Here is a 16,081-nt window from a genome sequence, read left to right as displayed (position 1 = left end):
AACCGAATAATATGGAAATCAACACCGCTTCCCATTGCATAGAATTCCCGGTTTATATGGTACGAGTCTGATTCTTATTGTCTTCTTTCAACGTGAAAACCAAAAATCTCCCTATGACTGCCAGCAGTAATAGGCTCATGCAAAGTTATCGTATAATGTTGAAATGCAATTACTGTAAAAACGAGCCAAAAAGAGTTGTCCCACCAAGATTACAACATGCGCTATTTTGATCTAATTTACAGCGAGCTGGAGCCAAACTGATTTTTTTTTCTCCTTTTGCCAAGCGAGACTTTGTGAAGAAGTTACTATTTCACCAAACGGAGACGGTGTAATGCGGATGAATTGGCATCGCCCTGACATTCCCTCCACCTCGTGTAGCTCAGTCATTATTAGTTCGCTTTTTGAAGCCTTCGCTCTGCTGCAGTTTGTTCACTCTATATGGTTATACGGTGAAGTTACAGTCACCTCCCATCCAGGCGTGGGGATGGAGCTTAAAGCCAACTTTTTTGGGGGAACAGAGAAGCAAAGTTCCTAGTGGTGTGCCTGAAATTCCTATGCAGGAAGATCAACGTCATTCCGTAAAAAAAAAAACCTCAGACCAGAGTAACAGGAAAAGCCCGAGACCAAAGATCTTTACCCGAGACCAAGGCATTGCTCTTCGGTGTACTGGGCTGCTCATCTCCAGAGGGCAGACCCACGACCAGTTCAACTGTTGAAGCTTTCTGTCTCTCTCCTGCAGACCTGAAACCAGCTGTTCTCCGGGAGAGAAAAATAAAGTTTGCTTCATCGTTTGCACTTTCAGAGGCTGAGCTCCAACGGAGGGAAAGTGGACACTTTGAACAACTGCCCCCTGCGACAATGGCCGCAAGATTAGCTGAGAGCGAGGCGGTGTTCCTGAGCTGCTCTTTGATTCTCTTCGGTTTCTTGATGTCTGGCGTTGAAACGACTCTTCCTCCATCTGCCAGTTACAACCTCTATTCGTCCAGGTCCAGGTCCACTCCGCAGTTTGCTGGCAGCAGAACTCCAGGACGCAGCAAGTAAGTCAATTCTCGCCTGTCCTGTGTCCACGTTTCAAAACTTTACCAGTTTGTATTATATCCGCGATAGGATCTTTGGCCACCAGTACTTCGCCTCATTCTTGCACACATCCGCCTATGTTGATATTGCATTAAAACAACTGAGCTGTCTGGGTGTGTTATCTGCGATTAAGGCGCGTATGATGTTTAAAATAACTGGGATAACTTGCCCTGTTCGGTTCGTTTAATCAAAATAAACTTCATTCAGAATTAAAAAAATAAATACAAGACAAGGACTGTGCAGAAAAAAATTCCGACATTCTCGGAGGTTGTACAGACATTCATTAGTATCGTATCCTATATCAACCTTGTCTTGTTCCGTTTAAGAACCGCGTTCCCTGAGATATCATTATACCCAGTACTCTTGCCCTGTTTATACACTGAGATTAAAATTGTGCCTTTGTTGCCACTGGTATCCTGGGCGCTTGAGGTCAGTGGTAGTCTCATATGATCTTTGGGTCAGTGGTAGTCTCATATGATCTTAAGTGACAGGAGCACAATTAGGCCATTCGACCCATCAAGTCTACTCCGCCATTCAATCGTGGCTGATCTATCTCTCCCTACGAACCCAATTCTCATGCCGTCTCCCCATAACCTCTGACACCCGAACTAATCCAAAGCTAGGGGTGGGAGACCACTTTGCCGAGTGGTCTGTCATCTCCAAGCCACGGACAAGCCCTTGTGTTAATAGACACAAAGTGCTGGAGTAACTCAGCGGGACAGGCAATATCTCTGGATAGAAGGAATGTCTTATATCCAGAGATGCTGCCTGACTCGCTGAGTTACTCCAACATGTTGTGTCGGTCATCGGTGTAAACCAGCATCTGTAGTTTCTTCCGACGCAGCCCCCGTGTTAATGTGTGATCTCGTTCTACCACCCCCGGGCTACAGGAACTGGTGCGCCTACATTGTTAAGAAGAACGTGACCTGCTCGGTGATGGACGGCGCAGAGAGCTACACCAAGGCTGAGTACCAGCCGTGTCCCTGGGGTCTACCCAACTGTCCGCCTGCCGTGGTGTAAGTAAGAAGCAACTCCTCTCCCCGCTTTCTCCCTCCCCGGGTTCATCTCTCTGCCTTCCCAGCAACAGCCCGGGGTGCCAATTAAAGGCACAATAACAATGGGATTCCGCTGTACGAGGGTCAGGGTAATGTCACGGGCGTGTCTCTACTCTGGGGATGACGAGCTTCGGGCCTGAAGACGTTCTCGCGTTTCCCCCAACAACCATCAGGCTATTTATTAAACACGACTACCTCCAACCAAGCCTCCAATTACATGGACTTGGGGCCATTGTTTTTGTCTTTGCACTATTTTTTATAAAATATACTGCTTTTTTGGTGTTTAATCTGGTGTTTAAAGAGCACAGTGCTTGTATTTCGGATGTGCTTGCTGTAAGTAAGAATTTCATTGTTCTGTTTTGGGACATATGAGGATAAAACACTCTTGACTCTTGAAAGATACAAAGTGCTGGAATAACTCAGTGAAGGGAAGAGGGGGGGGGGTAGATCTTATCAGAATCCGAATCACACTTTATTCGCCAAGTATGTTTTGCAGCATAGGAGGAATTTCATTTGAGAAAAGGAATAGGTGATGTTTCGAGTCTGAAGAAGGGACTTGACTTGACCTATTCCTTTTCTCCAGAGATGCTGTCTGATCCGCTGAGTTGCTCCAACTTTTTGTGTCTATCGTCAAAGTAATACCATAATGCAAAATCGCTGTGTGGATGAATGAGGGACTAGCTTTCATGTGATGAATTGTCAGATGGTAAAATACTACAAATCTTTTAATATCTATGGAGCTGTCCGTGAAAAGGGATTTGTTACCTTAAGAGAAAAGGGTAGAAATTTGAACAGTGCAAATATTGACTATAATTGGGTTTAAACTGCGCATGACCTCTTTGGAGAAATGGCATGTACCTTTTGTACCGTTGCTAAATGAATGATGTGCTTTAAAATGGTTATGTCTGCTGTAAAACTACTTGGAGAACTTTATCTCTTGATCAACATGAAGATTTCCTCCATGTGCACAGACTTCAAAGCACTGAAGCGTCGAGATCTGTTGCCCCGGTTTCCAGACCCTCTTGTGCTACAATATATGCATGGTTTCCTCTCATCAATTACTTCCCCAGATTTCAACAGCCCCTATGTTTCAAAAATACCTTCTAGCCTCTCGTGAAGGAAAACAAAATAATTGAAATGCAAGTTATCTTTGTTGTCATTGTTGGCACAAGATTTCAAGCATTGTATATTTTGATTTAGAATTGACTCACCATAGACTATGTAATACCTTTAGTGGGGCCTCTTTCTAAAATGTGAACAGGATGAGCTTAGTTCAGCTGTGTCTTCCCTGTTGTACCTGTATCTTGACCCATTTCTCGGAGTATCTGACAGATATCTGTGTCAGTATCACAGCTGCATCTTTCGATTTTGGCCAGAAAGTGGCATTATGAATTAAGTTAAAATGATGTACAGAATAAAATATTTATGCCATAGAGAGTGAAGGATGATTATGCATTCTTAAAAAGTATCAGTTTAAAAGTTGATTTAAAAGCCCTTGCCAGTATTAGGGCAAAACTTTAAGGCATGAATGGTCAACTTTGATCAGATCGGGAGATTCTCTCAAGGAGATCCTTTCCAATTTTCTAAAGCACGTCTGTGATTTAACCCCCCCCCCGTAATTAAAACTGACGAAGGAGGGCCATTGAAATGGTCAGCTAGCAACAGTGCTATAAAATTACATTCCTTTCATTATTTTGCTGCACCTTACACTTTAGTTAATTATAAGAAGCTTCAGCTGCAAGGCAAATTTAAATAATAGTTCAACAGTCTGGTCTGCAATTGCTGACTTGAGTTGGTTATCTTCCTTTAAAAAGCCCCATTAGTAACTTGGAATTGCTTACTTTAGAGCTTGTGATCCTTGTGACTTCAGGCGACAAATTCCCAGATCAATGTGATTAGACTTTCACAGATGAATGAAGTGGTTTAACTTTCAGTGGATAGTGAATATGTATTTCCAGTCTCCTGTTGAGTAGTGTAGAAAATAGAAACATAGAAAATAGGTGCACGAGTAGGCCATTCAATACGATCATGCCTGATCATCCAAAATCAGTACCCCATTCCTGCTTTCTCCCCATATCCCTTGATTCCGTTAGCCCAAAACGCTAAATCTATCTCTCTCTTGAATACTTATGTGGCAGAGAATTCCACAGATTCACAACTCTCTGGGTGAAAATGCAGAGAAAGATAGAATTCTGGTTAATTTGAGCTGCTTCTTCGACTTTCAAAATGCGACAATGTCTTTACATTTATTTTTGCACACTACAATGCCTTCCCCCTTTTATGCTAGTCTCACAACATGTAATTTTACTCTAGAAAGTTGCAGGGTTAAGTGACTGAGATCCCTTGATCACCAACTTTACTGCATTGCTTGATCCTGGAGACTCGCCTGTCGTTGCTGGACCCTCCATCTCTAGGCCGAAGGAATCACTTTTAGTTTAGTTTAGCGATATGGCACGGAAACAGGCCCTTCAGCCCACTGAACCCGCGCTGACCAGTGCTCCCTGTACACTAACACTATCCTACACACGAGGAACAATTTACTGGCGCAAAATTAGTAAATTGCGAAAAAACGCGAAACCCCTGCCATCACGGGTAGAAAGTACAAACTCCAGACAGACAGCACCCGTAGTCAGGATCGAACCTGAATCTCTGGCACTGTAAGGCAGCAACTCTACTGCTGTGCCACCGTGCTGCCAATTCCTCCATATTCCTTCAATATTTTCATTGTAGGACTTGCGCGCAATCCTCCTCGCAACTTTGCTCCATTTCATCTTTAGTTTATGGCATTGAGATGAAGTGGTTTACATGAGCCATTATGAATCTCTCTCCTACACTTTCTGGATAATTCTTGGAACTATTTACCTCCAATCTCTCTGAAAATACATTTTTGCATCTCCAATCTACCTAGCACTTGCAGCACACAAATCCTCTCCTTTTAAAAAAACCCCGACATTATGGTGATTTTTACTTTAGTTGCTTTAACTGCCTCCGTTCCACTTTCCCTTCTAGACTCGGACTGTGTCCTGAGTCTTTAATGCATTAACACTTCTGCAACAATGTACCTCAGTTTTGACTGCAACTTTGGTTTATAGCTCAGGATAAAATCAGAGAGTCATGCCTTCACAAGGATGCCCGATCTCTCTTGCATGGCTCTCTTTATTTAAAGTGTAATTTTTATTGTGCTTGCTGATCTCTTGGCCTCACTAATTTGAAATTAAGTGATGATTCTGAAACACTATTTCTCTTACTAGCAGTTAAAATAAAAATAAAAAAAGACACAAAGTGACTTTAGAGATACAGCGTGGAACCAGGCCCTTCGGCCCAACGGGTCCGCGCCGACCAGCGATCACCCCGTACACAAGCACTATCCTACACATTAGAGATAATTTACAATTTTTTTTATCAAAGCCAATTAACCTGTAAACCTTTGGAGTGTGGGAGGAAATCGAAGCACCTGGAGAAAACCCATGTGATAATGGGGAGAACATCAAACTCCATACGGACAAGCACCCATAGTCAGGATTGAACCTTGGTCTCTGGCGATGTAAGGCAGCAGCTCTACCGCTGCAACTCTGTGCTGGAGGAACTCAGTGGGTCAGGCAGCATCTCTGGAGTACATGGATAGGTGAGGTTTCGGTTTGGGACCATTTCCGAATTGCAAACCGTTATCCAATAGTCTCTTTGCAAATACCATGTGTTGCAAAGTTTGCTCTGAGTTTATGTGTGGTGCATTCAGTGATGGTGAGGATTTATCTCGATCCGTTTTGAATGGCTCTTTACCCGCATTAGAAACTTGCCATATCTTTTCCACAGTGGTCGGAACACATGTGAAAATGGCCTTGCAGACTATTTCCACATTTGCATCGGAGATCCAAGGCTGGAGTGGAAGGATTATACTTGCAGGCTAGTTGCTTCAGATGCTTCTCTATATGAGCCAATAAACAAAGCTACTGTTTTCCATTATCAATACCCAAATGCTCTAATGAAGTTCCCTTACTATTTTAGACTTTAGACTTTACTTTAGACATGCAGCACGGAAACAGGCCCTACGGCTCACCAATTCCGCACCGAGCAGCGATCACCCCGTACTGTAACACTTTACAAACATAGAAAATAGATGGAGTAGGCCATTCGGCCCTTAGAGTCAGCACCGCCATTGAATATGATCAAAGTTAGTACCCCATTCCTGCTTTCTCCCCATAACCCTTGATTCCATTTGCCCTCAGAGCTATATCTAACTCTCTATTGAAAACATAAAGTGAATTGGCCTCAACTGCCCTCTGTGGCTGCAAATTCCACAGATTCACAACTCTCTGGGTGAAGACATTTTTCCTCATCTCAGTCCTAAATGGCCTACCCCTTATTCTTAAACTGTGGCCCCTGGTTCTGGACCCCCACCCCCCAATATCGGGAACATTTTTCCTGCATCTGGCTTGTCCAATCCCTTAAGAATTTTATATGTTTCTATAAGATCCCTTCACATCCTTCTAAATTCCAGTGAATATAAGCCCAGTCGATCCATCCATCCACACTATCCTACGCACTAGGGATAATATACAATTTTACAGAATCTGTGGAGGACAAAGATGGGTGATGTTTAGAGACCTGAAAATATCGCTTGTCCACTCCCTCCACCAATGCTGCTTGACCTGCTGATGTATGTTTTTACTCAAGACTCCAGCATCTGCAGTTCCTAGTGTCTCAATAATTTTCCATTTCATTTTCAAATCTCTAGTACATACAATATTTTGCTTTCAGATGAGGAATAATAGGTCATAATTCTGGGTGTTATCCTGCAAAGCCTTGTGCTTTTCATTACAACATTAGGGCACATGTAACCAACAATGAATTTTACAGTCCGAAGAAAGGTTTCGACCTGAAAAGCCACCTATTCCTCTTCTCCAGAGACGTTGCCTGACCCGCTGAGTTTTGTGTTTGTGTTCGAGAATTTTGTGTTTGTCTTCAATGGATTTTAAATTCTGTATGTTGATGTTTCATGTAACTTTAAAAAATCTATTTTCCCAAATAGATATCGGACACATTTTCGCCCGACGTATAAAGTTGCTTTTAAGGTGGTGACACAGCTGGCGTGGAGGTGTTGCCCTGGATTTAAGGGTGAAGATTGTAAGGATGGTCTCTACACACGCACTGGCATTTCTCCTCTGCCATCTTCGGACACCCGCAAGAGGAATCTTAGTAAGACCACAATTTATACCTGTTTATTAAATCATGCTAAATTAGGAATATCTTTGTAAAATCCTAGATGATGAATCCTAAATAGAATAACAGGACGTACATTTAAAATGGAGATAAGGAGAATTTTTTTTTTAGCCAGAGGGTGGTGAACTTGTGAAATTAATTGTCACAGAGGGCTGTAGAGGCCAAGTCAATGGGTGTTTTTAAAGCAGAGATTGATAGGTTCTTGATTAGTAAGGGTGTCAAAGGTTAACAGGGAAACATAGACCAGCCATGATCGAATGGCAGATCAGGCTTGATGGGCTGAATGGCCTAATTCTGCTCCTAAGTCTTATGGTCTTTTTGGAAATTGTACTTTAACCCCTTGCTCAAAGTTTGAGAACATTATAATGTATTAAATCATTATTGTGTACCAAAGCAGTCAGCCTCATGACCTTGCATGTTGGCAAGGGCTTAATTGATTCATTATCATTTCTGAGTTGCAGACTTCACAAAGGTCTGAATATGTTTATCATGGAATGTAAAGAAAATACTTTATACCATAAACAATGTCATTCTGTGTCTACCTCCTAAAGTTAGTAGTTTAAAGAACCTGTTTAGTTTGGAGTGAATAGGGTAATAAGTTCATAAGTTGTACTGTAGGAGCAGAATTTAGCCATTCAGCCCATCAAGTCTGATCTGACATTCAATCATGGCTGACCTTTCTTTCCCTCTCACCCCCATTTTCCTGCCTTCTCCCCATAACCCTTGACACCCTTACTAATCAAGAACCTATCAATCTCCACCTTAAACATATCCAATGACTTGGCCTATACAGCCTTCTGTGGCAATGAATTCCACAGATTCACCACCCTCTGGCTAAAGAACTTCCTCCTTATCTCCATTCTAAAGGCACATAATTTTAGTAATAAATAAGATGCCCATCGTTTTAACAAAATTCTGCAGCAATAAAATTTTGTGCTTCAAAGTAAACAAAATCTTGAAAGTTTGCTCTGATCATTTTATGAGAAAGAATGTATCATATATCAGAAACTGACTTGATATGCTGCTAATATTTGACGAAAGGTTGCACATTTCCCCCCCTTTACACATTTGCACAGGATGTGGGGATGCTTACTTTCTGAAAAATCCCATATTTATTCTTTCTTGATTTTGTTTATTTTGGCTATACCTGTAGTACTTTTTTTTGCAGAAAAAGTTGGTAACGTTAACAAAGGATAATTACAGGTAGAATTTCCAGTAATTAAAATTTGATGTCAAAATTGTCAATTTTCTAAATAGTTTGGAATATTTATATAAATGTTACAAGATGGTCTTATACTTAATTTGTTCCAGGAAAACATCTCCCTGAAGGTTTAGCAAAATGCCTTGATGTTTGCAAGGTTCTGAGTTCATTAAAGTGCTATTTTTAGGTGTACAGATGACAAAAGATTTCAAACTCCGAAAAAGGTCATTGCTGATTTTGATTTGTTTTTCTTTTATGGATTTTCTTTTGTAACAATTTGGCTCTAATATACAGATGATTTTGGCAGCGTTATGATGTTTGGATCATAATTTTGTAATGGTGCAGGTGGCTCTGCTATAATGTGAGATATGTGTTCCTAAGAAACCCAATGATTTGAAAAAGATGATTGTGTCAGTGGAGCAAAAGGAATTAGAGGCTAAAGAGTATTGAACTTGAAATAATAAAGCCAAACTTCCCATAGAACTTTCAAAGATAAAGGTCTTTTCAGTCGCAATAAGTTTTTACTGCAAGCTAAAAATGTTAAAGGTAATACGTTACATTGTTTAATAGAGTGTTCGACAAGTATCAATAGAATCAATTGCTAGTCAATTTCAATGGCTCCCCATGGTGAAAGTAGCAGCTGTGTTTTTAAGAGACAGTGGTGTCTAATTTTTGTGGGAAGGTTACATGGAAACTGTCCCCCCCCCTCCCCCTATCCTCTTCAAATCCAGAACAGCTTTTTTTCACGTCAACTTTCAAAGTAAATTTTTAGAGGTTCTCTAGTTCCCAATCAAAATTACATTATAGCTAATTTGGCCTGCATATTGCAAAGAATACATCGATTAGTACGGGTGTCAGAGGTTATAGGGAGACGTCAGGAGAATGGGGTTTGGAAGCAGATATAGATCAGTCATGATTGTATGGTGGAATAGACTTGATGGGCCGAATGGCCTAATTCTACTCCTATTCCTTATGACCTTAATGTTCCCTAATTTATCATTTGTATTATATTCAATTTGTATTGTGGAAACACATGCTATAGCAGAACTACCTGTAAGTTGATGATAACTGTGGGAATGTTTCTTTAGCATATTATTGTATTTCCGTTTGCTGTTGTGAAGGGTTTTCTGGCATCCCATTTGTGGATCTTGTGAAGTTTTGTTTTAATGCAGTTCTATTAAACATGATTAATCTTTGCAGAGTTTTATTAGTGTATATTTATATGATCTAGTTGTTTGTGCAGTCATCACAAATTCTGTTTGGTTGGATTTATGTTATTCAATAGTTTGTATAGTAAATTAAACCCAAGGCTTGTAATCATTGCAAATAATTAGGAATTTTGGCCTTTATAGAAAATTGGAAGATCTTGCTACAGCAGGGATGTTGTGCATTGTTTAATTCTCCTTGTTTGGTAAGGGGTATACACACTTTGGAGTAAGTTCAGAAATGTTTTGCTTGGTTGATTCATGGGAATAAGGAATGAGCTATAAAGAAAGGATGAACAGGTTGGGTCTTTTCCCTTTGGAGCATCAAGCGCCAAGAAAATGAGAAGTGATTGCATTGAAACACAAGAAACACAAGTTAGATGCAAAGAGGATATTTACACTCGTGGTGGAATCTGATAACTGGAATTTCAGAAATGGTTGTTTAATTAAGACAAACTGGAAGAATTTATTCTCTCAGTGCATCATGAATCTTATTGTTCCTACACTTAGAGACCTGTGGAGGTGGAACCACTAGTTATTTTCAAGGCCGATGTGGACAGATTTTATAACATAAGGAAAATGAGCATTACTCCTAGTTGTCCTATGCACAGGGTTTATTGTCCTATGCACGGGGTGTAATGAAATTATTTGTTTCCGTGAAGTTCACAGAGACAGTGTACATTACCTTAAGGATAAATGCAACAATAAATACAATGGCGATTGCAAAACTGCAGAATGGTGGAAAGATGCAATGCAAAAAGAAAAGTACAATTTGAGAATAGGGAACTGAGCACACGATCTTCAGGAGCACCAGTATTGAGGGACAGGGTGGTGGAAATCTTACCACCAATTCTAACAACTGAGGTTCAGAAGCCAGTTGCAGATGAAGGCCCCAAGGGCAAGGTCGAGAGTTTAGGGATGAGCTCATTCAGTATAATGGCATTGAGTGAATAGCATCCTGATATGGGTGCTCTTATAGTCTGTGATGATCCAGAGCTGAATGTGGTGCAAAGGAGATGATATCCCCTGTAGACCTATTTTTCCTATACATGCATTCCAATGGATCTAGATTCTCTGTGAGATATGGTTACCAGAAAAATAACCTGGTTGGCTCATTATAACCATATAACCATATAACAATTACAGCACGGAAACAGGCCATCTCGACCCTTCTAGTCCGTGCCGAACACATAATCTCCCCTAGTCCCATATACCTGCGCTCAGACCATAACTCTCCATTCCTTTCCCATCCATATAACTATCCAATTTATTTTTAAATGATAAAAACGAACCTGCCTCCACCACCTTCACTGGAAGCTCATTCCACACAGCTACCACTCTCTGAGTAAAGAAGTTCCCCCTCATGTTACCCCTAAACTTCAGTCCCTTAATTCTCAAGTCATGTCCCCTTGTTTGAATCTTCCCTACTCTCAGTGGGAAAAGCTTTTCCACGTCAACTCTGTCTATCCCTCTCATCATTTTAAAAACCTCTATCAAGTCCCCCCTTAACCTTCTGCGCTCCAAAGAATAAAGCCCTAACTTGTTCAACCTTTCTCTGTAACTTAGTTGCTGAAACCCAGGCAACATTCTAGTAAATCTCCTCTGTACTCTCTCTATTTTGTTGACATCCTTCCTATAATTAGGCGACCAAAATTGTACACCATACTCCAGAATTGGCCTCACCAATGCCTTGTACAATTTTAACATTACATCCCAACTTCTATACTCAATGCTCTGATTTATAAAGGCCAGCACACCAAAAGCTTTCTTTACCACCCTATCTACATGAGATTCCACTTTCAGGGAACTGTGCACAGTTATTCCCAGATCCCTCTGTTCACCTACATTCTTCAATTACCTACCATTTACCATGTACGTCCTATTTTGATTTGTCCTGCCAAGATGTAGCACCTCACACTTATCAGCATTAAACTCCATCTGCCATCTTTCAGCCCACTCTTCCAACTGGCATAAATCTCTCTGTAGACTTTGAAACTCTACTTCATTACCCGCAACCCCACCTATCTTAGTATCATCTGCATACTTATTAATCCAATTTACCACACCATCGTCCAGATCATTGATGTACATGACAAACAACAGTGGACCCAACACAGATCCCTGTGGCACCCCACTCGTCACTGGCCTCCAACTTGACAAACAACCATCCACCATTACTCTCTGGCATCTCCCATTCAGCCACTGTTGAATCCATCTTGCTACTCCACCATTAATACCCAACCATTGAACCTTCTTAACCAACCTTCCATGAGGAACCTTGTCAAAGGCCTTACTGAAGTCCATATACACAACATCCACTGCTTTACCCTCATCAATTTCCCGAGTAACATCTTCAAAAAATTCAAGAAGATTAGTTAAACATGACCTTCCAGGCACACATCCATGTTGACTGTTCCTAATCAGACCCTGTTTATCCAGATGCTTATATATATTATCTCTAAGTATTCTTTCCATTAATTTGCCCACCACTGACGTCAAACTAACAGGTCTATAATTGCTAGGTTTACTCTTAGACCCCTTTTTAAACAATGGAACAACATGCGCAGTACGCCAATCCTCCGGCACTATTGCCGTTTCTAATGACGGTCTGACTATTGCTCGTGATTTTTTTTCAGGGTTAAGTCCTTTAGTCCTTCTCCCTACTAAGATATACACAATGCAATGCAGTTATTTTAAAATAGAGTAATATTAGACTAATAAGTACCATCATCAAACATTCTACTCAAAGGGTTAGCAATATCCTATTTTTAGTAATTTGATCTGTTTTGACTGAGAGGAATTTTTGATAATTTTTTCTACATTCAACATTCCACCAAAAGTCTAATATTTTAATTCAAAGTCAGGGTCGATCTTTTTTTCTTTGAAATGCTGTGAATATTTGAACACTAGTTGTATTAAAACTAGTGTATAAAATCAGTGTCCTAGTGTACAATACAATACAATACAATTTATTTGTTGTCATTTGAACCCAGAGGTTCAAACGAAATTTGGTTTTGATAGTGTATAAAATCATGACAGGAATAGATCAGGTAGATGCACAGTGTCTTGTCCAGATTAGGTGAATCGAGGACCAGAGGACATAAGTTTAAGGTGAAGGGGAAAAGATTTAATAGAAATCTGAGGGGTAACCTTTTCACACAATGGGTGTATGGAACAAGCTGCCAGAAGAGGTAGTTGAAGCTAGGACTATCCCAACGTTTAAGAAACTGGTAGGCAGGTACATTGGTAGGACAGGTTTGGAGGGATATGGACCAAACACGGGCAGGTGGGACTAGTGTAGCTGGGACATGTTGGCCATTGTGGTAAAGTTGGGCCAAAGGGCCTGTTTCCATGCTGTATCACTCTATGATTCGATGAGTTATCTCAATAGTCCTGTTGAATTGTATTCTATTTATTTTTGTGGAAAATATGAATGATACATTCAGACAATTCAGGCAAGTGTTTCTGTGCCATGGGGATATGAACAAGCTGAGTAAGTGGGCGAGGTTGTGGAAAATGGAATATAATGTGGAAAGAAACGTGAGGTCATCTACTTACAGTAGGTGCACATAACGGAAAAGGAGGTTATTTTTGAGACTTGGATAGTGTTAATTCTCAAAGTAAACTAGAGTGCTTGTACACAAATCACTGAAGGCCGCCGTGTTGCTTTCAAGCTGGAAAAGGTGCAGAGAAGGTTTACGAGGATGTTGCCATGGCTCGAGGCCCTGAGCTATAGGGAGAGGTTGAGCAGTCTTGGACTCTATTCCTTGGAGCGCAAGAAGATAAGGGGTGATCTGATAGAGGTGTACAAACTCATGAGAGGATTAGATTGGGTAGTTGCACAGAGTCTCTTGCCCAGAGTAGGGGAATCGAGTAGTCATACGTTTGCAGTGAGGCTGGAAAGATTTAATAGGAATCTAAGGGTAAACATTTTCACACAAATGGTGGTGGATGTATGGAACAATCTGCTGGAGGAGGTAGTTGAGGCAGGTACTATCACAATGTTTAAGAACCATTTAGACGTACATGGATAGAACAGTTTTAGTGGGATATATGGGCCAAATGCAGGCAGGTGGGACTCGTGTAGATGGGATGTGTAAGTCAGTGTGGGCAAGATGTATTTCCACCTTCTATGAATCCATGTAGATCCAACGAGCTATTGGGAGTGTCAATGTTATGCAGGTTTGTATTATGAGAGAGTTTGATTTCAGGAGTAAGGAAGTCTTATTGCAAGCCTTGTTGAGACCAGCTAGAAAATTGTGTAATTTTAGTGTAGATCAATAGATCGGGCCATTTAGGACAAGGTCAGACTGGGTTTAGGGCTAGACTAGGAAGTAGGCCTGTTTAGGCACAGTGGCGTATTGGTAGTGTTGCTGCCTTACAACACCTGAGACCTTATACATCGGTGAGACCAAATGTAGACTGGGCGATCGTTTCGCTGAACACCTTCGCTCAATCCGCCTGGACCTACCTGATCTCCTGGTTGCGAAACACTTTAATTCACCTTCCCATTTCCACACTGACCTTTCTGTCCTCGGCCACCTCCATTGTCAGCGTGAGGCTAAACATAAATTGGAGAAACAGCATCTTCTATATTTCGCTTAGGCAGCTTACAGCCCAGTGGTATCAATCTTGATTTCTCTAACTTCAAGTAACCCATTGTCTTCAAGTCATTGTCTCTCTCTCCATCCCTCCCCCACAAAAGTTGCACCAGTTTCTCTTTTTCACCCAACAAACAACTAACAATGGCCTGTTTCCTTTATCATTGTTACTTTTCTGCCTATCTTTCATTCATTGTTCTATATCTCTCTACATCATCGTCTATATCTCTTGTTTCCCTCTCCCATGACTTTGAGTCTGGAGTAGGGTCTCAACCTGAAACGTCACCCATTCCTTCTCTCCAGAGATGCAGCCTGTGGTGTTGCTCTCTGATAGTTGAGGCAGGAACATTTACGATGTGGAACAGAAAAAAAGGTCAGCAATTAAACAAATACTTTGGTCACCAGTATCTGTCCAGAAATGTCAGGCAACCCTGAGTCTAATGAAGATGAGGAACTGAAAGAATTTAGTATCAGTGAGAAAATAACACTGGAGAAACTTAAGGCACTGAAAGATAATGAATTCCCAGTGGAATAATTTGTATCCACGAGAATTGAGGAGGCAGCCATGGAAATTGTTATAGTTTTCCAGAATTCAATATATTGTGGGATAGTTTCTGCATATTAGTGGGGTTGTAAATCGAATCCCAGAGCGAGAGAGAGAAAGCAAGGTGGTGCTGTGGTAGAGTTGCTGCCACACAAAGCCAGAGACCCGGGTTCAATCGTGACTACAGGTGCTGATGTTATTGGAGTTTGTTCATTCTCCAGGTGCTCTGCTTTCTTCACACATTCTAAAGACATACGGGTTTGTAAGTTAATTGGCTTCTGCAGGTTGCCCGTTGTGTGTGTGATGCGAAAGTGGGATAACGTAGAACTAGTGACCGATGGCCGGTGTGGAGTCGGTTGGTCAAAGGATTTGTATCCACACTGTATCTCTACTCTAAGGAAATTACAGATCTGTGAGTCTAACATCAGCAGTGGGGACAATGTTAGAAACCATTATAAAGGATGAGAAAACAGAACACCTAAAAATATCAGCTAAAGTCAGCCGAGATTTCTGAAAGGGGAATCATATTTAATAAAGCTCTTTTTTTTTTTAGTTTTTTGAAGATATAATTGGCAAAATAGATAAGGCATTCAGTCGTAGAATGTAGAAGGGATGAACAATATTTAAAGGTACTTTTGTTACTTTGTCGGCACCTCGTGGCGACTCTTTTGTGTACTGTGTCTGCAAAAACAAAGAATATCACTGTACCTTCAGAGTGCATATGACTTTATTCTCTCCTCCCCTCCCTCCACTCCCTCCCCTCACCCCCCCTCCCCCCCCCCTCCTCCTCCTCCGTTTCTCCTTTCTTTCTGGAATTCACCAGTTGAAAGGCTACAGTGGCACAGTCCTACACAATTGCAAAATTGCTTTTCACATATTAAATATCTTCAAATAAATCCAAGAGGGGGTCTTTTGTTTCAGAGAGTAACTATTAGCACTGTCAGTATGAAATAGTTTTAAATTACTGCCATAGTACAGTAACCATGGTATGAGATGAACATGATTTTCCATGGGCAGTTTTGAAGCCAGATGTATAATCCAGATCTGAAAGAGTAGTTATCAGAGATATATTGGAAGATGGATATAATAGCCCTGTGATCTGTTTGTGCATTCCTTGTGGTAAACAGTTAAATAATTTTTCCCAGCTCCTTCCTGGGTGTCCTCATCTAAGTGATTCA

The 16,081-nt window shown here is 41.0% G+C and overlaps 1 protein-coding gene across 1 annotated transcript in view; it reads left to right on the top strand.

Moving 5' to 3' along the window:
- The first annotated feature begins 299 nt into the window (after positions 1 to 299).
- The window catches only part of emilin2 (elastin microfibril interfacer 2), a 66,257-nt gene continuing 50,475 nt past the window's right edge, over positions 300 to 16,081 (top strand). The window contains exons 1-3 of the mRNA XM_033019597.1: positions 300 to 1,037; positions 1,968 to 2,093; positions 7,162 to 7,328. Of these exons, the coding sequence (XP_032875488.1) occupies positions 859 to 1,037; positions 1,968 to 2,093; positions 7,162 to 7,328 (472 nt within the window). The 5' untranslated portion in view covers positions 300 to 858. The remainder of the gene's footprint in view (positions 1,038 to 1,967; positions 2,094 to 7,161; positions 7,329 to 16,081) is intronic.

The sequence above is a fragment of the Amblyraja radiata genome, chromosome 4 (genome assembly GCF_010909765.2).
Source record: "Amblyraja radiata isolate CabotCenter1 chromosome 4, sAmbRad1.1.pri, whole genome shotgun sequence".
NCBI classification, from domain to species: domain Eukaryota; kingdom Metazoa; phylum Chordata; class Chondrichthyes; order Rajiformes; family Rajidae; genus Amblyraja; species Amblyraja radiata.
The sequence above is the reverse complement of the archived record's forward strand: the minus strand, read 5'-3'. Positions and strand labels throughout refer to the sequence as shown.